Raw genomic sequence first — 24,667 nt, forward strand, 5'->3', positions numbered from 1 at the left:
TTGACTAAGCTGTTGGATTGCAAATGAGATATCTGGTCTTGTATGACACATATACAATAATTTTCCAACAAGCTTCCTGTACATAGTGTTATCAGATAATAAGTCTGCAGAATCCTTAACCAGTTTCTTGGATGCAAGCATTGGTGTGGGAGCTGGTTTGCAGTCAAGAAGATTGGTTTCTGATAAGAGATCTAGAACATACTTTCTCTGGCACAAATTAATCCCAGTGTCAGACCTTGCAACCTCCAAACCCAAGAAAAATTTTAAAGATCCAAGGTCTTTAATACTAAACTCAGCATGTAAAGTATTCTTAATCTCTTGTATTGCTGATAAAGAGGAACTAGCAACAATCACATCATCCACATATATCAGGAGGGCAATAAAGACATCAGCAGTTTGTTTGATAAACAATGAAGGATCTGCAGTTGCAGTTTTGAATCCATGACTGTGTAAAGCACAGGTTAATTTGGCATGCCATTGCCTGCTGGCTTGTTTAAGACCATACAAAGATTTTTGTAGTTTACAAACTGTGTGTGGAGATGACTGAGTTTGAAAACCAGGTGGTAATTGCATGTAGACCTCTTCTTCTAGATCTCCATGCAGAAATGCATTGTTTATATCTAACTGATGCAAATGCCATTTGTTAATTGCTGATAGAGAAAGCAATAACCTGATAGTTGTCATCTTTGCTACTGGAGAAAAAGTTTCAAGATAATCCAATCCTTCCTGCTGAGTATATCCCTTTGCAACAAGTCTTGCTTTGCATCTTTCAATCTCACCATTAGACTTATATTTCACTTTGTATACCCACTTGCAGCCAATAGCCTTTTTTCCAGATGGTAATTCAGTAAGGATCCAAGTATCATTTGCCTGTAAAGCATTGATCTCATTGTTCATGGCTTCTTTCCAGCAAGGAAACTGTAAAGCCTGATTGTAAGTCTTTGGTTCAGTAATAGAAGAAACTGAGAGACAAAACCTTTTATGTGCTTGAGATATTCTGCCATAACTAAGCACAGAAGCAAGAGAATGAGGTGTGGTAGTGTGGGGTAAAGTGACTTGATAATCCTTGAGATGAGAGGGTAATTGAGTGACCCTGTGAGATCTTCTCAACTCAGGAAAATCACTATCCTGAAAAACAGGAATAGTAGGTGTAGGATCTGCAGATGCAACTGCATTCCATGAGGAAGAAGGAATAGGTGATAATGATGGTGTTTGGGTAGGCAAATTTGAGTTATCTAGATTTGGAAAAGAGTTTGGATCAGGAAAAAGAGTATAATCTAGATTAGAATGAGGTGTGGTAACTGGTTTTTCAGTAGGTGATTTAGAAAGTGGAAATATACTCTCATAGAAAACAACATCTCTGGAGTAAAATAATTTCTTGGTGGATAGATTGTACATGATATATCCTTTTGTATGTGAAGGATAACCAAGAAATAAGCATTTCATTGCTCTTGCTTCAAACTTCAATCTGTGAGAATCAGTGACTGCTGCAAAAGCCAAACATCCAAATACCCTCAAATGATCATAAGTTGGAAGTTGACCATTTAGTCTTTCATATGGAGTTTTATTATCAATCACAGGTGATGGAATCCTGTTGATCAGGTAAATGGCATGAAGTACACAATGAGACCAAAAAGACATTGGCAAGTTGGACTGGAACCTTAGAGCCCTGGCTACATTTAAAATGTGTTGATGCTTCCTCTCTACTACACCATTTTGCTGAGGTGTATGAACACAACTTGTCTGATGTACTATCCCATATCTACTGTAGAATTCTGGATATGCAAACTCCATCCCATTAGCAGTCCTTATGATCTTAATAGTTTTGTCAAACTGTGTCTGGATGTGTACTACAAAATTCTGCAGTATTCCCCTTGTTTCTGACTTGTGCTTCATAAGGAAAAGCCAAGTATATCTGGAACAGTCATCCACAATAGTAACAAAATATCTGTATCCTTGCATAGAAGAAACAGAAACAGGACCCCAAATATCTATGTGAATTAAATCAAAAACAGATTTAGTCTTAGAAAGACTGAGAGGAAAAGTCAATCTTTTTTGCTTAGCAAAATGGCATATCTCACAGGCTTTTAGTTCAGATACATTGACACTAGAATCAGATTGCCTGATCATTTGTAATCTACTATGAGACAAGTGGCCAAGTCTAAAATGCCACAAATCAGAAATTGACTTTGGTTCCTTTATTTTGGCTACACTATTACATTTTGCCTGCTCAATTTGTTTTTCCAGCAAAATGTAAAGCCCACCTTGCTTTTTAGCTAAGCCAATCATTGTCTATGAAGTCAACTCCTGGATAAAACAAGAGTCATGATGAAGAATCAATGATATTTGTGGATTATCAGTTAACTTGCTTGCTGATATCAAGTTGAAACTAAAATCTGGAACATGAAGAACATTTTCCAGAATCAATTTATCAGATAAGTGAATAGTACCAACATTTGCAACAGGAACCAGTTGACCATTTGGTAATTTCACATGAACATTTTTGACAGCATGAAATGTTTTTAGAAGAATGGAGTCACAGACTATGTGATCTGTTGCTCCTGTATCCAGTATCCACTTATTTTTGTAAGATGTAGAAGAGAAAAGACAGTGAGAGATACCTTCTGTGGTTTCTGAATTAGGCTGGAAATTTGCAGATAATGCATTTGCATGAGCAAATGAATTCTGAGGAGTAGAACTAGAAGCTTCTTGTTGAATTAAAGCCATTAATTTTTGACACTGTTCTGCTGTGAAAGGAAAAACAGTACCTGGAGAAGTATAAGAAGCAGTTCTGTCAGTATTATTATCTGATGGATTAGGTGCAAAACCTTCAAAATCCACTTGATTGGCATATGAACCATCAGCCTTCATTCTTGATTGAAAACTTGACTGATACCCTGGAGGATACCCATGTTTTTTGTAACAAATGTCAACAGTGTGCCCAGTCATTCCACAATGAGAGCATAGCTTCTGTTTGTAACTTGGCACAGGAACAAACTTCTTGAAGTTATTGTTGTTTCCTCTGAAGTAACCTCTCCCTCTGGCATAGCAAACATTTGCTTCATAGTTTGGATCAAAAGAGTCTCCATAATCATCATTCTCTCCTTTTGTAAACATTACATTTGTATCAACCATAGTTCTCATGTTAATGCTTCCTGCAATTTGTCTCTCATTTTGAATTACCATTGAGAATGCCTTGTTGATTGGTGGAAGAGGTTCTGTCATCAAAATCTGCTGCCTCACAGTAGCATATTGATCATTCAGCCCCTTTAAGAATCTAATCACCTGGTCATTAGAGTGATTCTTTCTTATCAATGGTAAGGCATTGCAAATGCATTTAGGAATGCATATGCATACAGGAAAAGGCCTTAGGCTAATTAACTCATCCCATAGAGACTTCAAATGAGTGAAGTACTCAGTAACTGACAATGTATTCTGATGAAAAGCATATATCTCTTCTTGAATATCTCCAATTCTGTAGGCATCTCCTTGAGAAAAGCGATCCTTTAGATCAGTCCAGATTTCAAAAGCAGAATCCAAACATGATATGCTATCAGCTATAGTAGGAGTACAAGACCTGTAAAGTCATGACATAACCATAGTGTTACATCTCTCCCACGCAGAGTATATAGGCTCATTAACATCTGGTATTTGAATTGTTCCATCAACAAATTTATATTTGTTCTTCGAGATCAGTGCCATTCTCATGGATTTGTACCAGGAATGGTAATTACCACCATTCAAGAGATTAGAAGCTAGAATCAAGGAAGGATTTTCATTAGGATGTAAAAAGAAGGGGCTGGAAAGTGTTTCTTCTGGTCTGATCGCCATAGAATCAATAAGAAAAGACTGTTTGGATGCCTAGAAAATTAACTGTTTGGATACACAGAAAATCAATCTGTAATTGAAGAAAAGAGGGTGAAAATAAGCGTTGTTTCTCAGAGAAAGATAAGAAATCAACTGCAAATTGAAGAAAGAAGATGAAAAGTAATCATTGATTCACAGAGGAAGAAAGAAAATGAAATAATTCTGTTTGGATATTGAGAAAATTTGGAGAAGAAGATGAAAAATAACTGCTAAGAGCTCTGAGGCTCTGATACCATGTAGAAAAGTATAAAAAAAATGTATTGAATACAGAATATTTCAGATTACATTTCTCAGTAGCTCAAGCTACTTATTTATACTACAGCAGTTGAAAATAACTGCCTTTTACAGCTCATCATAACTAACTAACAGCTCATCATATTGATTACTTCAATCACACGCTAAGTACCACGTGATCCAACACACACCATCTTCATGTTTGATCATACAGAGATTGATGACATGGCAGTAGCAGATAACTTGCAATTCTGCAATTCTCAGCAAAGCTTATTTGTTCAAGCTGCTGCAATTCTGCTTAATGTTGAATATCCTGCAATATATGAATCATCCATTTATCGAGTGACATGTGGCAACAATAAATATATTAATCAATTAATAAATATCACAATAATTCAAATTAAAATATAAACAATTAATGTGATATTTATTAATTGGTTAATATATTTATTATTTTTCATGTGTCACACAATAAATGAATAGTTCATAATTCTATGTGGTGAATTAGGTTCATCTAATAATTTATCCAGTTAGCAACCGTCTCAATTAATTATGTGTCTGACTGTACATTTTATGGCTGTATAAATTAATTCAATATTTCCTTCGCCATTAGAAACTTCTAAATTATCTTTAAAATTTATATTTTCAATTCAATAGGTGCTTGTATTCTTGAAAAATAAATATAAAAAGTTTCTATTTGAATATCTTTTTATTCTAATTTTAACAAATGGCTATAATTGAAATTAAAAATAAAACGACAATTTTAGAAATTTAAATTATAAATAAAATGATCGAAAATCTGGTATTTTTCAACAATTAGGCCTAAATTAAAACAATGCTTGCTGCTTTCACGATGAATAAAACGATAGTATCTTATGATGAGCCTTTGGTTTCACTTTTCTAAAAGAACCATCATAAAATATTATGCATCCATGCTAAAAAAATTTTGACGTATTTTAATCGCATGTGTAGTACGCTGGTTGCAAAACAAAACTATGGACTAGACTCATATTTTTCAAGGAAAAGTATTATTGTACGATGAAAAGTTGGTCAAAAACCAATTCCCAAAAATAAACTCTAAAATATAATAAACCATGCTATACAATTGTTTAAAACATTGCTGAATTGATCATATAATATAATTAATACATATGTTTCATTATAACAAGTTGTGAGAGGAATACTTATAACTTATAGTTATTTTTAATAGGTTTTTATTTTATCATCTTTAGGGAGCATAAATTACAAGTTGAAACTTGTATAACTATGCTATTTTTAAAATATAGATACTTGCATAATATAATTAAAACATTTATGATTCTTTTTACCTATATTGAAGTATTACATTCATTAGTAAAATTTAAATATAACTTAATTAGTGTAATATATGTTAAATTAATACTTCAATTGGCAAAATACTTCTTTATTCATAATTTTGACCATTTTATCAAATAAATTCGTAAAAAATTATTTTAGACATTCTTGTCCGCTTATTGTACAAATTGGGACAAATATATTCGACCCTCATTTTAAATCTATTTACGGTTACGGGAACATAATCTTTATTTTAAACTCAAATAACTCTTTCTAAACTGAAATGAATAAAAGATCAATAATGTAAAATGATTATTTATGAAATCAAAAAAACATACACTTTGAAAGTTAAATAAATTTGTCCAAATTTGTAAAAAAGAGGACCAAAATGTCTAAAATATTTTTTAAGCATATATTTAATAAAATGACCAAAATTACGGATATAAAAATGTGTTTTACCTTTTATATTAAATCAGCCATCGCAGCCGCCTATAACTTTCTGTGTTTCTTGCTTATATAGTAGTAATACAAAAGGCAGCTACTAATTTTCCTCTCATCATCATCATCTTCTTCTTCTTCTTCTTATTTTTCTTCTTTATTCTAGTTTCTATATATATGTACGTATATATAAATTAAAATATATAGTTTTTATCTTAATTTCTTCCAAACAAATGGAAAATTACTCATCATTCTTTCAACTTTCTTCTTCATCATCAGAGACAGCATCAGCAGCTAGTTGTTCATCCATGTCACTCAACACCGGCAGTTCCGTAAACGGGTTCTTGGGTCTGATGCAAGAAATGGAAGCTCCGATAACTGAAAATAAAAGATTTGTCGGGTCTGAAAATGGCGAAGAAAAAATAGATTTCGGAAAGAATAAAGGAGCGAAGAAGATTAAAAAGGAAAAATATGCTTTTCAAACGAGGAGTCAAGTTGATATTCTTGACGATGGATATAGATGGAGAAAATATGGACAAAAGGCCGTCAAGAACAATAAATTTCCCAGGTATAAATTCTTTAAGCATGCATTTTTTATATTTGTTAGACATATATACAATATTATTTCTGCTGTTTTTTAAGCTATACGTTTTTCGAGTGATAATCATTAGAACAAATAACTAGATCCTTAATCAACGGGGTTGATCTAAATGGTAAGCGGTTTGATATCGCTTAAGCAAGATTTCGGGTTCGAGCCTTGTGAATGTAAAAAATTCCGTTAACAGACTCACTCACCATACTAAATGCGCGACGCGGGTCGGATTTGGATTAATTAAACTTTGAAAATCAGATGGACAACTAAAAAAATAACTAGATCTTTAATCTATCCATGATGATCCATTTTCTCGGTAGTTTAGACTAAGAATATATATTTTGGCTCCCACATAACAACGTGCACTGACACACTGGAACTGATTCTTTAATTTAAAATAAGCAAATTACTATAAAGTCTCTCATATTTGATATAATTCACACTTTAATCCCTCCTGTTTGAAAATTAAACTATATGGCCCCTCATTTTTGCTTCCGTCGACGTTTTAGTCCCTCCGTCCATTTTTAGTGTTAGTCAATAAAGTTAAAGGACTTAATGGGTAAATTAAGGCTTAAATGCATAAAAAATCACCAACTTTCGCGTGTTTTTGGTATTTAACACGAACTTTTAATTTTGGCATAAAAGTACACGAACTATATGATTTTTGCAATAATAACACGAACATCATTTTGGGCATAAAACGACACCGTTTCTCCCCTTAAACGGCGCCGTTTTTGCCTTAAAACGACATCGTTTTTTGAAAAAAATGCAAACTTGGTCTTATATGCAAAAATTTGATAGTTCATGTATTTTTACGCCAAAATTAAAAGTTCGTGTTAAATACCAAAAACACGCGAAAGTTGGTGATTTTTTGTGCATTTAAGCCGTAAATTAATTATCAAAATTGAAGGACTAAATCATCGACAAAAACAAAAATGAGGGGTGAAATCGTTGAGAAAAACAAAAGTGGGGGACCATATAGTTTCGTTTATTTCGTTGACTACCATCCAAAATGGACGGAAGGACTAAATTGTTGATAAAAAAAGTGAAGGGCTATATAGTTCAATTTTCAAATAAGAGAGACTAAACTGTGAATTATGTTAAATGTGAGGGGTGTTATTTTCTGATGATCACGTATTTGATGAGCTAAAAGTATACATAGAATGATTAAGAGTTTTTAATCTTGGATCTCATCATTGTATTGAGTTTCAATTTGTCCACATCATTCTTCATGGTAACCTGAAATTGATTCCAAATGAATGTTGGAAAAACCCATCTTCAATCCCTAAATTAACCACTTTTAATTATATGGTCTTTAAATTAAATTTTATCATTATGGTCCTTCAACTTAGCAAAAATGTAGTTTCAAGTCTGTAAATGATAAAAACTATGATGTTTCATTATATTCGAAAATGCAAATTTTTTACCCTAAACGCTATCATTTTTATCATTCAGGAACTTCAAAATACGATTTTGCTAAGTTGAAAGATCAGGAAAAAAAAGACTAAATTTAGTTTAACAATTAGATAATAAAAAATGTATAGTTTACACTACTAAAAATGGGTTATTCAATAAATCTTTTTAATAGCTAATTGTGATTATAAAAAAATAAAATTGGCAAAATCTAGCTTTCTACCAAGAATAATATACAGTTTGCGATATTTAGCCTATACTAAAATCTTTGTCAATCTAGTTCGTTAATTTTATTATTTTTTTTAATAAATAAATCTACCGCTATTTTTTTATGAGTTTACGAGCTTGAATGGCAAGTCTCTTTAAGATCTCGGTTCGAAATAAAATTCTAGAAGTTCGAGCTCGATTTTTTTTAAGTTGATCTCAAAAGAAAATTAAGTCAAATACGAATAATTTATAAATAGTTCGATTCATTTACACTCTTGGCCGAAATGATTATTTTTAATGCAATTTTGTTATAAGTGGAGAAGGAAAGCGCGTGTGGAGAAATTGAACTCACGACTTATAGCAGGACGCTGTACAACATTTATATCATATGAAATGAATTTCTTTTTATGAATATCATACAGAGTTATAATTCATTGGTATTTTTTAATGTAATTATTCATTGACTGTACAGAAGCTACTATCGGTGTACACATGAAGGATGCAATGTGAAAAAACAAGTTCAAAGATTGAGTGGAGATGAAGGCATTGTTGTGACCACTTATGAAGGAATCCATTCCCATGCTATTCAAAAATCTACTGATAATTTTGAGCATATCCTCACCCAAATGCAAATTTACACTTCAGTTTAACACTTCATTTTCTCATTGTACATTGTTTTATCTACTTTTACAACTTTAAAACTTCAAATAAGTATATTTTAGCAAAATTTGGTGTCAATTATTTCTAATCACCATTTTTTCCAAGTGATATGTAATTAACATCTATTGCAAAAAGCATAATAATGAGTCTTATCATTTTGTTAAATTTTTCAAGGTAAAATGAATTGGACAACTGTAGTGAAATTGGCAAATAAATTCTGAATACAAATCTTTAACAGTTTAGTTCGATAACTTGCTTTTTAATCCTTTCCAATAGAAAAGGATTTGATTACTAAAAACAGGATACAATTAACTTCTTAAATTATTTTCATAATAATTTATTTTAGTTTGGGTAATGTCGTCTACTTTCGAGGATTTTTTTCATTCGGTGGATTGTAATCATTCCGAACAAAAGATTTTCAAAACTTTGGACTACTATTTGTATTATCTTTATTTGAGAAATTTAGAAGTGTCGAGATAGAAGATTTTTTCAACATAAGAATTCCTCTCCGGCAGATACTATTTTCAATTATTTTAATAGAGTGACTTTCTAAGTAAAAAACCTTCCTTTTTTTTATTCGGATTTAAATTTGTATAAAAGGCCGAATAGATTTTTTTTTTTTTGGCGTAGATTGTTTTCTTGGATCTTTTTGTATGGTTCGGTAGCCTCCGTTGTCAAGTTCTTGTGTGCCATTTTTTATGTGAAAGTTCTTGAGTATGGAGTTTTACCACATTTTATGGCTTTTTATATAATTTGTTCATAAAAAAGAAGTAATGAATCAGATTATTATATAAGGATGCGTAAAAATTAAACCGAACCGATTTGAAAAATTAAGCCAAACTAAAATTGTAAATATCATTGGTCATTGAGAAAATATATTTTGGTTCGGTCAGTGTTCTTATAAATATCTTATAAATATTTGGATTTTGTTTTTTGGAAATTTTAAAATTAAAATAACCAAAACAACGAGTAATTAATAAAATATTTGATTTTAATTTTGTAATATAAATATGCATGTATATTTTATTGATAATTATTTAAAAGTAATATAGATTATGTTTCTATATTTATAGAGTATATTATATAATAAAAAATTCTATATGTATGAATATTTTGTTTTTAGTAAATTTATTATCTATTTTTTAATATAATAGCCTTCATATTATGTCTATATTAATTATAATTACTAATTGTTAATTATTATTTTTATGGAATACGAATGAATTATTATCTTTCAACAACTTTAATTAGGCAATATTTACAGTTTTTTTTATCTTTGGTCGGTTCTCTTTAATGTAGCCTCTAGTGTGCCACGTACCTTTAGCATACCGCTTTTTGTGCGAAAAAATAGAGTTTTTGGTTGTATCACTTCTAGTGACTTTTAATATACATCTTTTCTTAAAAAAAATTAAAAATTATATCCAATAAAAGATATGGCAGTATATATATACGGAGGGAGAAAGAGGGAAAAGTGTTAAATTATAATATAAAATATACATATTATTATTATTATTATTGAAATAAACTATATTAAATTAATTAGAAATATCCAAAAACAAAACAAAGATAAAAAGTATGTTACAACTAAACTGTAAACTGAAACATCAGATATAGAAATGGATGCTCTAGTAAGAGTATGTGCAACCATATTTGCTGATATCCTGATATAACACAACGTACTATCTATGTAGTCCTTAAAAAGATTTTTGCACTCGTCGATAATGATACCAACATAAGAAAGATACTCTTACGATGAATGGAAAGTCTGAACCATAAGCAATGCATCGTTTCAACCCGAACATTGTGCATAACCAATTCCTTAACACATGATAAATATTCTTTGAAGCTGATGGTTTCCGCCACTAGAGAGTTTAGCAATCCTAACATAGAACGAGCCTTTGCCCCAAGGCATCTGCCATCATGATCTCGCACCACACATACTATACAAATACGATGATTGTCTTGAAATAAAGCAGCATCCAAGTTGCAGGTTACATGATCAACTTGTGGTAATTGCCATAAGATTGATGTATGGACATTTGCCTAATCTCCAGCTGATATACCGAGTTGAGCGGATTTCCAACTCTAAAGGAATCTCAGTGCACTATGTGCTAAATTAGTGGAAATTAGTGGCCAAGCTACCACTGCCTAACCAGACTATATTATTTTGATTCTTCCATATTCCGTAAAGAACCACAATATGATGCTCATGTTGAGCAACTAACAGTGTTATGAACAACTGCGTCCACTAGTCAAGAGTTGTCAGGTGATCTGTATCTAATTGGAAACCAATTTAATTCAAACACGAAATAACAAATGGATATTGAAAACAAAATATGGACAAGTGATTCCCTATTTGAGGCACAATCATGATATATGACCTCAATGTCAACGTGACGAGATCTCAAAACATCTCTAGTTGGTGAACAACTAGATATAACTCGTTAAAGGAAATGTTCTTTATTATTCTGTAAAATATGATCATCAATTGCAAATTGACTTTTGTGGATTACACTCAAATTACATAGTGATTTCTTTTTTTGAAATTCGTAATAGTAATAAAAGAAAAATAAATAAATAAATAATGACAATTGACAAACTAATTAAAAATAGACACTTTAAGTTATTCAAAAAAGAAAAATAATCATTTGGCAAAAAATAACAATCAAATCAAATTAGTTTAAATTTAAATTACGATATTCATAAATCGATTAATAAATAGACTAACTAAACGGTTAGTTTTATGAATTATTAGAAAATCTAGTTAACCAGGAAGTTATAATTCAAATGGTATAAGCGCTAACAGCAAACTGTTAGGTCGTGGTTCGTTTCCTCTCATAAACGCTCACCTCTCTCCAATTATCAAAAAAAAAACTAGTTAATCACCATTTCATATAGTGACATAGACATAAAATACTATTAAAGGAAAAAAAATATAAGAGCGGAGCTCCGAATTATTAAGGGGAAAAAATTCAAATTTTAAATGCTTATGTTATAGTAGTTTATTAAAGATCTACTAATAAAATGAACTTAAATATATACAAGTTGTTGTTATTTTATTTAAATTTTTAATTTTTATATAACTTGATTTTAAATTTTGTTATGATTTTAACCATTTTTTCAATCAATTTATTCATCTAATTTTTAGCTGAATTTATAATTTAACTAATTAATTAGTAAAATCCATTTTCCAGAATTTTTGTTAACTTTTATAATTACAAAATAAAAAGTAATATTAATATATAATTATAAATTCTATAACTTGTTTGATGATAAAAAAAAACAAACAAATTTAAAGCAAAATATGATAAAAAGTTCAAATAAAACTAATAGGTATTTTGTATAAAGGCGGATAATTAATAAAATAAAATTAATTGAGAAAATAGTTTAAATCACAATAATATATTAAAATTGAATTATTATTATAAAAATTAAAAAACTTGAATAAAATTATAACAACATACAAAAGTTTAAATTTAATTTACTATTATCAAAATATGAGAGTATCAATTTTATCTAGTCCAAGTATTTATACAACTCTCACAAAATAATTAAAATTATAATTTTTGAACTTATATTGAAAAATAAAATAAAAATGAGAAGGTCCAATAACTAACAAAATGAGGTTATTGCATTTGCAGTCAGCAGCAGCTCCAGCATAACGATCCTTCTCTGCTTCCAAAACACAAATACTCCGATTTTATATCACATAATTATCGATTTTATTTTCTTGTTTTACTTCAATTAATGATGTTTTTTAATCCAACAATCTCAGTTTTTATTATCATTAATTATTTTAAAAGTATTTAACAGTTTTTGCTCGCTCACTCACTAGCTATGGCTCTCCCTCTCGGCAAGTTAACCATCCTCGTCGGCGCAGGTCCGTACAATTTTGATTATGTTTTAATTGTATTTTGATTTGGAGTGAAGCAGAACTTAGGGTTTTGTTTTTTATAAACCCTAGGATGTTAGTTTGATTGATTGCCGTTTATATTCCTGATTAGGTTAATGAACTTATCTTTGTATTTTCATTTAGTAATGTGTTTAAATTTTCAGTTTGTGATCTTAGTTTTTAATATTTTGCTATGTTGTTTTGTATTTTGGTATTTTAGGTATAGTTGGATCAGTTCTAGCTAAAGAGGGGCATTTGCCGAGTTTTTTTCCGGATTTTGTTTCCGGTGCATTCAAGGTAGATATTTAAATAATTCATTTCCACTTGTGTGAGTTTGTGGTCGTGGGTTCAAATCCCGCCTCTGCAACTAACTTCTAACAATTGAGACTCTAGCAGTCGGAACCCTATATATGTAAAAAGAAGAAGTTATGTTTTGGGTAATAAAGAGAGCATGACTCTGTTATATGCTAAATGCTACCGTTTTTTGTTTTGTTGCAGTTTGCTCTTAAGCAAGTTAAAAGAGATGATTCTGTCTCATCAAATGGCAAGCCAATTAATAAATCTTTAATGGATCAGGTGCGCTTGTCAACCTTTTTGTATATTTGGTTTTCACTTTTAATCTAAATTCAGAGCTCAGATGAAACACGGTAAATTAAGTGGTTACGATATTAGCATCTGATGTAATGTTCAGTCTATGGCTGTGTTTTTTAATATTTTCATTAGCTTAAAAGTTAAATGTTCATTTGTAGTCTAGAATTGAGACCTACGGTACCAATCAGATTGTACTTAGTTGGTGGCAGGTTGGGTTCATGCCCCTTGTGCTACAGAGAGTGATAGTAGAAGAAGAAGAAGGAAGAAAAAGATATAAGTCTAAGCTTTTGTTAGCCTAGTCCCTCTCTTATCACGCTGTTTCTTACTTTCAATCCCCAAAGTTAGGGGAAAGCTTTAGGCAGGAGGAAAGAAGCAATTAATTTGCTGTGATTCTAAATCTTAAACTCTTACCATGATGAGAAAAAATCATGTTCGTGCGCATGCAGAATATAATTAACAACCCTTAGATATTATTTCTGTGATAATAAATAATTAGAAATTTTCATATAGCTGGAATAGAAGTTTGATTGTTGAGGATTAAATTTTCTTCAGTTCTATTTTGCTCATTCTTTTCTCCAATGTTTAAATTTTTTTGCTAGAATTTGTGAATTAGATTTTTTTTTTTTAACTTTTATAGGTTAATAGTCTTCGGCAGGAGCTGCAAATGATAGCTTCTAATAGATCAGTAACAATTGTAACTGCTGGCGGGACAGGTTTGGTTTTACCTCTTTATCTTATGTTTAACTTTAATGGAAGAGGGCACATTAATGGTTTCAGATAATTCTTAGATCATGTATTTCTTACAAAAGTTATTGCATGAAAACCAATGATTTTCTGTTCTGCTAATGTTCTTATAATATATTGAACTGTTTTTGACTTAGCATGTTATTCGGGATGTTCTTAAACATGTCTTTTTAATGTGCAGGTGCTACTAAATATGGTACAATTGTTCTAGTGGTTGTGGTTGGATCTGGCTATGTTTGGTGGAAGGTAGTAGTTTCGTTCTTGTTCCTGGAATAATTGACTGGATAATGTTTTCATGTTGATGAAATATTCATACAACCCAGTTCATCTTCATTATGTAACTGCAGTTGCAACTGAATTTCGCTAAGTTTGATCTTGTGTGCATTATGGCCTATTTTTGATATCTAGTTCATTACAGGATGCTTGTTTGGTGTTGCATTGTTTTGTAAATTTAGCTTCATAGGGCTATAAAAATAGCTCACTTGCCTTTTCTTAGATCTCCTTTGTGGCAAAGTGGCTTGTTTTCTATTTTGGCTACTTCGTTTATCTTTCTGGAATATGACGGAGACTAAAATATAGCACTGTGAAGATCTAAAATTTCTTATTGCTCATCAAACCCCAATTCATATAAAATTTCATGGAAAACATAATGAAATTATTGTAAGAATTGTCAACCTGTGTTCAAACATCACATTAGACTTTTTCCATAATATCAGGTTCGCACTCATATAAACACAGATGTCCAACTATCCTTATGATAGATACTGTAGGTTTCAAAGTGACAAGGCAGAAAATAATTAGATCAAAGATTATGGATTGGACTGCTATATAAGCAAATGAATTTGCTGCTTATTGGCTTGCATCCTTGTTTTTTAATGAATTTTGGTTGGGGAAAGAGTTGAAGATGTAGTATTAGATTCTGTATTTTTGCATTCAATGTTAAATATTCTTTGATGTTCGGCTGTTCGCTGATTCTAATTATGATATTTTTTCAGGGTTGGAAACTTCCTGATATGATGTTTGCGACTAGACGTAGTTTATCTGATGCTTGCACTTCCATAGCCCAACAGCTTGAAACCGTTTATGGATCAATCAGGGTAAGGATTTCTATATCATTCTTTATAATAAACAATTAAATTACTTACCCTGCTGCCACACAAAGCTGCATCTTGCATCACTTCTATCTCGTTTTAGTTCTCACCTTTACTTATTTGTCTTGTATTTGACTACTTCTCTTCCTTATTTATTTATTTTCACTATTGGTTGCTCTAAGATTTAAAATGTAGAGCTTTCTCATCATTGTTAATTTCTTAAATTATCTTTATAGAGTACTAGGAAGGAATTGTCTTCAAATATTGCACACCTGGATGCTACTTTGGACGAGGTCACTGCTCTCACTACTGATACACGAGAAACGGTAGGTCTTGTGCAACTTTTATCTGGTAAATTGGTGTACATGGTGTCAGTTGTTGAATTTGAGAAAAAATTTCCATCTAGGTATCTGAATTTTTAAAAGATTCAACTAAATACGATCATGGTGTACGAAATGTCCGCGAAACTGTTCAGACACTGGTAAGCAATCTCTAAGACTAGTTTTCCTCTTATCTATTTTCGCCAGCTCTTTTCCAGATGCGAGTGTCCGACATGATTTAATTTGTTTCTTTCTCTAATGTTGTAGGGGCAAAAAATCAGTAAAATGGAAGAGAAGCAGGTAATATCTAAATTGAAATTCAATCAAGTCATGAACTAGTAGTTTATTTATCTTACTTTAAGTGTTATTTACTTGGATTATCTGTTCAGGGTAACACAATGCATGGATTAAAGAAGTTGGTTGACTATACCTATATTATGGAAAATTACTTGCTTCAAGAGAATGCTCAGGCAGGCAGATTTTTGTCATGGAATGCTACGTTGTCTGTATGTATATTTAAACTTCGATTTGAAATCAGAATTTCTTTATGTAGCTTATTTAACTCTGAAAGTGTATCTTTCTGCTAAATTTATGTTAAATCTCATTGTGTTTAGTTTTTCTTTTTTACTTCTGCTCTATGAGTCCACTAATTATTTTTTCACATTCTGTAGGCTGCATCATCGAGTTCCCGAATAGCATTTCCACCAAAGGTAGTACTTTCTGGCAATTATAGTTTGCTTTAACGTTCTCCATATAGAGTATTGGCACTTTTTAGTTGAGAGGTGAAATTGGTCAGGAGATGGTTGAAATTTGTAAATTTTCATTATGAGCTGAATGCATCCATGGTTTACCATGCCCAGTCCTATTTAAGATTTTTGCTCTGCCATTTAAGTAACTATATCACTAAAAGCTTAAAAAGTCACAACCGGATTGTTTGTTGTGATCTTAGTATATTATTGTGTCCTCACTAGTGTGTGTTTGTTCCTTATCAGAATGCCTTACCTCCTCCATCAAGTGAACCAACTTCTCCCACCGTTTCCAATGGCACACTCCAGGTTTTTTAACTTTTGAACAGTTTGTCTCTTTTTATTGTGTTTTTTGTTAAAGCTATATTTACGTAGGTGGATATGAACAATTTATTTGGACATGTTTTAACTTTCAATGGATGCCAAGGGCTTGTGCCTTCTTTAGGAAGAGATATTTGGGGACTGGAGGGTACCTTCATCTGAATTTTGCTTGCAGTCTATGTAGCACGGAAATGAAAATGCTTAAATAGAAAACGACGAAACAATACTTTCTACAGGAATATGTTATAAATTCAAAGTTCTGGAGTTTCAAAAGTTTTTTGGAAAACAAAAACAAAATGAAAATGAAACTCTGAAAAGTGAGACTAAAGAAGTTTCCGTGCAACATAACTTGCAGTTTAGAATTATTTGTGAACTTCTATTTCCTTTCATGTTAGAGTTTGTCTTTTATTTTGCATTTCATTATACGGCTTAAAATCTTTATGCAGAGGAGTAATGGGAGTTCAGGATCCGGTGAAGTTTTAAACAGTCCTGGGATTTCTTATAGTATCCTTCAAGAAGAAACAAACGGTGGCACTTCAAGTTGGTCCAGACCAACAATTCTTATGAGAACCCGCAGCGCAACAAATGCTGTGCTACATCGAACAAATTCCAGCCGACAGTAATCTTGATGTGATTTTTTTTTTGTGGAGAACTTCAATTTTATGCGGTAAATTGGTAATTCCTTTGGGAGGTTTATCAGGGCACGTTTATGGCCTTTGTATCTTTTAAGATGTTAGGGATAAAAATTAGTTAGAGTTGATTAGAAAACAAGTGTAACCATCAAGTTGGTGCCCATGGCTGGTAAACATTATGAGATGACTTAGTAAAGGTTAAGCCTTTAATAGTATTTTTGTTATTGAACTGAACATTTAGAGGTTAAAACTTAATATGTTGATATTTGTAAAGTTAAATTTTCAGATTTATTGGAAGGGTAACTTCTATGAGATGTTTTGCTTTTTTATGTAAAGTAAAATTTTACTTTGTGAAAGATAAAAGGGCAGGTCTTTCTCAAAGAATTGGATGAACAAGAAGGCTACTCTCAGTAAATCTGCATTGGAGCTGAACTTATATAGTCCATCTTACAATAAGCCTATTTATTTATTTAGATTCTATTTGTATTTTTCTTGTATTTGAGTGGACTTTGAAATTTATAGATTCTAAAGAATTTTTAAAAATATTTTTTTCTTTCTAAAAAAGGATGGGTTTTCTGAATGTAAAAAAGCTGATAAAATAATTCATTTTAAATATTTATAATGACTTTGCTAATATTAAATTCAAGAAATACTGAAAAATCATATTAACAATTTAATTTAAGTTGATGAAGTTTGTTAATGATATTATGTAAATAAATAAAATACCTCTTAAAATCCAAATTTTCAAACATGGTGAGAGACCAAAAATAGTGGGCACTCTCTCTTTCTAGAAGAGATTTTATCCCTCTAAAAAGATTTCAATTTTGAAACATTTTCTTGATTGAAACTTTGTTGGGGGTGTAAAAAAAAAAAAGTTGTTCTGGTGTCAATCTTAATATGCTAAAGATTTTTCACTGTTTATTCGAACTTCAAATTTAAAAGTTCTTGATGAATCAAGATTATAATTGGTTCATTGAAGTATATTGAAAATGGAGTACAATAATGATGGATGCTTCAAGGATGTAATTAAATTTCGTGAATTCTCATCCTTAAATTCGTCAAAAAATTGTCTATGTAGATCAATCGTTAGATTTTAATTCGAATTTGGGTATCAGTTGATTTGCGGTGCACTTTAATGTTTTTCAATATATATTATACCTTTTTATAAAAAGGCCAACATTAAACATTACTCATATTTTTAATTGTAATTTTTTGAGATGAAAGAAGTTAAAAAATGAAAATTAATTTGCAAAAACTGTGTAAAAAACCGGGTCTAAAAGCTAGTTGGGCTGGGCCTAAAAACAAAATTGAACCCCTCTCACTATGATCACAAAAGCAAAACCAGACTCAAAGTCCTACCAATTCACACTCATCATTTCCCGCCATTTTTGTACCTCAGATTGGCGCGTAAACCAAAACCAAAACAAATACTCACCTCGAAAAGGCTGCTCGGTGATCGGCGCTGCCTCCTCCTCCTCCTCCTCCTCCTCCGGTCACCGTGTTTATTTCGCGTCCAAATAAGTCACAGAAATGGAGATCGTTAAACCTCATCCGAAGACTCAACCTAACGACGTCGTCGCGACTCTCCCTCTTTACCGTTCTGCCCCTGCTCTCGAAGTCAGGCTCGAAGATTTCGAGCTTTACGCCATGGATCGACTCCGAGGTCGGTAATTATTATTATTATCCGATCCAATACGATCAGTTCATTTCTCGGGTTAGTATATGTACTTACTCACTGCACTTTGTTTCAGTTCTTAAAGGTATATCCGATGGATTATCTCGCGGTAAAAAGTCTGAAGAAATGGAAAAATTGGTAACCATTTTTTTATCTGTTTGTTTATTTTATTGATTGTTTGGCTTTTTATTTTTAATTTTTCTTGTGAATTATTTAGGTAAAGGAGCTATGGAAAGCAAATATGAAGCATCCATATGCATCAGAAGTTGTGAATAAGGACATTATATCTCACTTTGTTTTGCGCCTTGTTTATTGTAGAACGTAAGCGCTTTTGTTTAATTAATATTCTATGATCTAGGTAGCACGGACACTTCACTCGATCAGTGTTTTTTAACATAGGAAACCTTAAAGTAACGTCGTTCCACCGTGCTCGTGTCCGTGTCCAAGTGTCCTGTAGTGTCTTGTTCCCCGTGTCCGTGTCTGTGTCTATGCTACCTAGTCTACGATCTTTTGGTTAATATGGTGCTTAATTATTATGTTTGGAAGCCTTATTGTTGATTAAATTTAATTATTTGAGTATATAAACTAGGAATTTTGAGAGAAATGAAAGTATTCTAAACATGACCTGATTTTCCAAGAATTCATTGTATTATTGTACATGTTTTTTTCAAACAAGACCTAATTCCTTGGAATTTTTCAGCTTATTGTTTCATTTTTTCTTGTTACGTGTTCCATTAGGGAGGACCTTAGGAAATGGTTTCTTTCGAATGAGACTGCACTTTTCCGATATAGATTTCGTCTTTTGACTGCTGAAGCTCAGGTGAGATTGATTTATCGATCTATTATTTCATCTTATTTTAGAGTTAGACGCTCATTGCTTGTTATTCTTTTCATCTCGAGTTTGCTAGAGAGCATTGTTGCAAGAGTTTGGGCTTCCTTATAAGGCAGTTCCTAGTGCTGAGTTGGAGGTAAGTAAATTTGCATCGTCTTGTTCTTTTGATTTGTTGACATGTTCTCATTTACTTACTTGATCGTCTTTTGTATTTTTTTACAAAGAGAAAATGCATTTCTTTACAAGCAATCCATTTTCGTACTTTCTGTTAAATACGGTTAGTCTATTTACTTTTTTATATATATAAGTTAATGTTTGATTTATCTCTTGTTGTGTCTGATTTTACTATAGAGTATAAAGGACAAATTGGCTCAAGTTGCTCGGTCAATTGCTCAACCTTTGCCTTCTTGTAAGAGTACATTACTTGTTGGCTTTATTGACGTTTCATTTTCAATCAGCTGGCTGCTGCTTGCTATGTTTGTATTGTGATTCTGATCGCTGTATCTTCGAAAAATGGCGTACATTTCAGGTCTCGTTATTCCCTTCTTAGCCTTCATATAGTCTCGGGATGATTTCACAGCCAATAGTATACTTTCAGTTCCACCAGATGACATGTTCCCGCATATTTGTCCTCCGGACGTCTTTTCTTTGCTACCAAATAGTGATGCTGTCATTGTGACTACTTCTGCCTCAAATCGCGCTACACTCTGGAATACATCGAGATGCAATGGATTGGTGTGTGCAAACCTGAAAATGGATATCATTCAAATATTGATGACCCCAAGAAAAAGTGCATATGAAGAAATGATGATGCAGTAACCATCATTTTCCCAATAAACATTACATTCTCTGTGCCCATTGATGAAACAGAAAGACCCAAGCTTATCACAGTCATCACAGAGCATGTGGCAATTGCCAAGTACACTAGTAAAATATACAAATAGCAAGGAAGTATTATATCATGATATTTTCCACATGTATTAGAATCCCTACTAATATTAAAACATCCAAAATGTCTAATTCTTCAAAGATATAAAAAAGGAAAAAAACAACAGAATATTTCTCACTTGATACTGTTTTTAATATTTTACAGGTTTAATAGCTCAAAATTGGAAATAGAGGAGACTGTTTTCCCGAGTAGTTTGCAGAAATTTAACAATTCAAGACTCAAGAGAAATTGCAATATTCACTTCTGGTAATGACATAGATGCAGTAAAAGAAATGTATGTCCCTTCAAGCATCTCTTCAGAAATGTACAATACTAAGATGTGGTACAGACATTCTTTATCGACCCATATGCGAATGTACTGCCATAAACTAAAAGTTCGTGTAAATATTGAAATGAAAATGTAAACAGTATAAGTTAAGCACAGTACTTCTATCTCACATATCAATTTAAGCACAGTGTTTAAGTAAAATATGATTCAGATGCCACAATGAAAAAACAATTTAAAAGTCAAAAAAGAAAGCAGTAAATAGGCCATATCTCACTAACATTGAACAAGCCTCATTAATCAAAGAAAAATGTCCTTCGGATTCACTTCCTCCAATGTAGCTGCAAAATATAAATAATATAAAAAAGAATTAACACCTTTTCAAAACCAATCAGAAGAAACTACTTGTTCATTATCAGTACATGCTATACTTATAAATAGAACTATTCAGAATCAAATGCAAACATACACTGTACCAGAGCATTTTCCTTGCCAGGCTACATCTTTCCTTTTCTCTTCCTTCATTTTCTCAATTACCCCCGTTCCTAAGCCCTCTTTTGGCAATTCCGACCTCCAGCTCTCTCGTGCAGATTTACTACCAGATTGCAACTTATCCACAACCTAGATATTCAAACGCCAATACATCCATAAGAATGAAAGAAAATGCTAGTAGTTTCAAAATAAACTCATTCAATTATCTTTCATATTAAAACCTTTTTGTCATCAATTTTTGATACAGTTATATTAGCAAGTGACAAAAGTGAAGTTCAAGAGAAAAAGTTCTCAAACATCCCATGCTCAAAGTACATGTGTAATCCTACTACTTTTACTTGGACATCAAAAGCGCTGGGCAACAAACTGCCAAGATCGTGGGTTCAATTCCTCCCACAAGCGCTCCCCCTCCCCAATTATCAAAAAAAAAAGTTAAAGACCTCAATTCATTGTACTAGTAACTTCTAAAGGACTATAAAATCATTCATCTATAAGCTGGTAGCTAGCTTAAGTATTTAATGGCATGTTATAATACCAAGCAGAACTTTCAAGTTTCGACAAAAGAACCTTACCTAAGCATGTGGATTATATTTTTACCTTCATAAGCATGTGCCAAAACTATACTGACCAAAATAAAATTGTTCCACACCAAATAAAAACACACATACATCATCAGAACATTGATTTAACTGCACATATTGCATTGAATATTAAACCCTATTAAAAACAAACAGTAAAAAAAATTACATTCTAATCCATCAAAATACTTCACATATGAAAAAAAAAAATGCAATTAATGCAGCCTAACTCCATTTTTAAATAATTTTCCCTTTCTGCACCTTTAAATTCAGCAAACAACAACAAAAAAAATCATCAAACACATATTTAATGTCTTCTCAAATTCTCTGAAAAATCACCAAACTCACAGATAGACCCCACAAAATCATAAAACCAGAAAAATTAATAGAAAAAACACCAAAATTATATTGTATACTGTATACCTTTTGCTTTTCTGCATCTATGTAGCTCTTAACCCAAGGTACCAACCTACACATTAAAACAATAAACAGTCAACTCTTAGCAGATTAAAAAAATAATAAAACAAAACAAAAAATTGTCCAATATTGAAAAATTACTTGATAGTTCTCATGATAAACCCTAAAACCGTAGCTCTGACTCCATTTTCATAAAACACGACGAACAACGAGTTGAGAAAATTGGCGACGAGAAGAGTGAAGAGAGGAGCGAGAACAAGGACCAGAGGCTCATAATTAGATAAGTAAGAATTTGATAAATTTCTGAATTGATTTAATAACTCTTCAATCGAATCGATTTGATCCATTACTGCTGAATTCAAGAAAAAATAAAGGTTAAAATACAAGAAGAAATGGATTTTGTGTGTTTTTATTGCGTGCAAGATATTGTTTGTTGATATTGCTTAAGCGAGGTCGAAGGATTTGTCTTACTTTTTGGCTAATTGGATTGGGTTTAATTGTTTTGTCTTTATTAAAAAAGTCAAATTTAATTAATGTATGCTAAAATTCGTTATTTCTCAATTTTATATATTAATTTCTATTTATTTTGTGATCAAATATTCAATTCAAAATCTAAATAATATTGAAATGATAATTTTTGAAATTGATCTATTTGTTTTTATAACCAATAATTTCTAATTCTATTGGCAAAGAGTTAGGCCAAAATCTTTGAAGTTTTCAGTTCAAGGTGAAAGGTATACATCTTAAAATTGACGACTAAAGACTACAAACAACTGAAAAAAATTATGAATTGGATATCGAATTCAAGCATCATTCCGCAAATAATCATCGTGGATCGATAATTGGTGCAACTATAAGACCACGAGATAATTGTAGTTTGTATAAAATAATCATCGTAAATAATAGAATTCTATTTTATAACGGATTAGTCTATATGTAACTATAACTTAAAAAAAATCATATCAAATATATTTTTAAGATAATAAAATATTAGGCTTAATTCCTTAAAAAGACCCCACCTTGCATTTTTTTTCGTTTATACCATGACCTTGTAAAAACACCATTTGTACCCAATTTTGAGTTTTTATGTTTCATCTCTACCCAAAAGCATTAAATTGTACTCTTTTCATTTGAAAAAGAGTTTAAAACAATCCTTCATTTTTAACTTATATACTAATTAGATATTAAAGTTATTAATAGTACAAAAATACCATCTTCTTCAAAAAATTAAAATTAAAAATAATAATAATTTTTTTTTATTTTTTTTAAAAATAATTCCGAATTTTTTGTTTATTTTTTTAATTTTTTTAGTTTTTTCAAAAAATATTTCTAACAAAAAAATTAAAAATAATAATAATTTTATTATTATTTTATATAATTAAAAAAATTAACTAATTATTTAGATATATTTGATCATTTTTTAAGTTTAAGGATTTATTTGTATTTTTAAAAATAGAAAAAAGTATGTTTTAACTCTTTTCTAAATGAAAAGAGTACAATTTAATGCTTTTAGGTAGGGATGAAACATAAAAACCCAAAATTGGGTACAAATGGTGTGTTTTTACAAGATCAGGGTATAAACGAAAAAAAATGCAAGGTGGGGTTTTTTTAAAAAATTAAGCCAAAATATTATGGTTTGTTAAAATGTTTTGTTGTGATTTTTTGAAGTTACCCATTTGGTTCATGTGATCACCGAAGAGCATAGAAACTTTATCCTCGTTCTTTTTCCACCGTAGTAAACCTTTTTGGATATAGAGTACGTTATCCTCATTTTTATCTTATCACTTTCAAACTAAGGGTGTATATTTGTTTTCTATTCATCATCTTCTTAGTTTTCTAAGCATATTTTGTTAGATTAAATTATATTGCTTTTGTAATAACTGTTTCTTTCTACATGTTCAGCAGATGGTGAAGTTACTAGAAATGAGAGGAAACAATTCTATTGAGTTTTGCAGAATTAAAAATATACTTGACAAAATACTGCTCATATACAGAAATTTTGGGCTGAATAAAATTATGAAGTCACTGATGAATCCTACATGAGTGGCAATTGGTTCCAAAATTAACTTTGAGAAATTAGTAAGTCAAATTATCCTACCTTGTAATTTGTAAAAAGTATAAATTTAGACTTCATTAGGTTGATTATCAATACAAATTAACCTACCATTTAAGTTGTCCATGTCGTCATCATCATCGCCATACAAAACCCTATAGGACTTGTGGACCGCAGCCTGCATTTCATTCTTTTTCGGATTAAATCGCATATCCATATGGCAATTGTTCTTTAGAAATCGGGTTATCAAAATACTTTGAACAAAACTTCTCTGAATGCCCTATTATTCCATAATAAAAACAAAACATTGGAAGCTTTTCATACTGAAAGTTTATGAAATTCAA

The 24,667-nt window shown here is 31.2% G+C and overlaps 4 protein-coding genes across 6 annotated transcripts; 2 read left to right on the forward strand and 2 right to left on the reverse strand.

The window, feature by feature from the left end:
- Positions 1-2,292: 2,292 nt before the first annotated feature.
- LOC130014861 (uncharacterized) lies at positions 2,293-3,831 on the reverse strand. Its single transcript, XM_056103823.1, has 2 exons — positions 3,719-3,831; positions 2,293-3,577 (listed from the first exon to the last, which is right to left on the reverse strand). The coding sequence occupies exons 1-2, from the start codon at positions 3,829-3,831 to the stop codon at positions 2,293-2,295; spliced, it is 1,398 nt and encodes a 465-aa protein (XP_055959798.1).
- A 2,081-nt stretch (positions 3,832-5,912) lies between these two features.
- Positions 5,913-8,890, forward strand: LOC126655250 (probable WRKY transcription factor 75). The gene is made up of 2 exons (XM_050349352.2): positions 5,913-6,421; positions 8,538-8,890. Exons 1-2 carry the CDS (start codon positions 6,087-6,089, stop codon positions 8,713-8,715), a joined length of 513 nt encoding a protein of 170 aa, XP_050205309.1. The 5' UTR covers positions 5,913-6,086; the 3' UTR covers positions 8,716-8,890.
- A 3,410-nt stretch (positions 8,891-12,300) lies between these two features.
- Positions 12,301-17,376, forward strand: LOC126655248 (uncharacterized). 3 transcript variants are annotated; one of them, XM_050349347.2, is made up of 13 exons: positions 12,301-12,605; positions 12,838-12,914; positions 13,116-13,193; positions 13,846-13,921; positions 14,134-14,198; positions 14,948-15,049; positions 15,280-15,369; positions 15,450-15,524; positions 15,631-15,663; positions 15,753-15,869; positions 16,035-16,073; positions 16,356-16,418; positions 16,877-17,376. In XM_050349347.2, the coding sequence occupies exons 1-13, from the start codon at positions 12,563-12,565 to the stop codon at positions 17,051-17,053; spliced, it is 1,035 nt and encodes a 344-aa protein (XP_050205304.1). In that variant the 5' UTR covers positions 12,301-12,562; the 3' UTR covers positions 17,054-17,376. The 3 variants fall into 3 exon arrangements, with proteins under 3 accessions (XP_050205304.1, XP_050205305.1, XP_050205306.1); XM_050349348.2 differs by having other exon boundaries at positions 15,753-15,833; XM_050349349.2 differs by lacking the exon at positions 16,035-16,073.
- A 2,570-nt stretch (positions 17,377-19,946) lies between these two features.
- Positions 19,947-22,738, reverse strand: LOC130014774 (sphingosine-1-phosphate lyase-like). The gene is made up of 5 exons (XM_056103866.1): positions 22,412-22,738; positions 22,277-22,322; positions 21,253-21,404; positions 21,065-21,124; positions 19,947-20,316 (listed from the first exon to the last, which is right to left on the reverse strand). The coding sequence occupies exons 1-5, from the start codon at positions 22,615-22,617 to the stop codon at positions 19,962-19,964; spliced, it is 819 nt and encodes a 272-aa protein (XP_055959841.1). The 5' UTR covers positions 22,618-22,738; the 3' UTR covers positions 19,947-19,961.
- Between the last annotated feature and the right edge of the window lie 1,929 nt (positions 22,739-24,667).

The sequence above is a fragment of the Mercurialis annua genome, linkage group LG7, assembly GCF_937616625.2.
Source record: "Mercurialis annua linkage group LG7, ddMerAnnu1.2, whole genome shotgun sequence".
In the NCBI taxonomy this organism is placed as follows: Eukaryota; Viridiplantae; Streptophyta; class Magnoliopsida; order Malpighiales; family Euphorbiaceae; genus Mercurialis; species Mercurialis annua.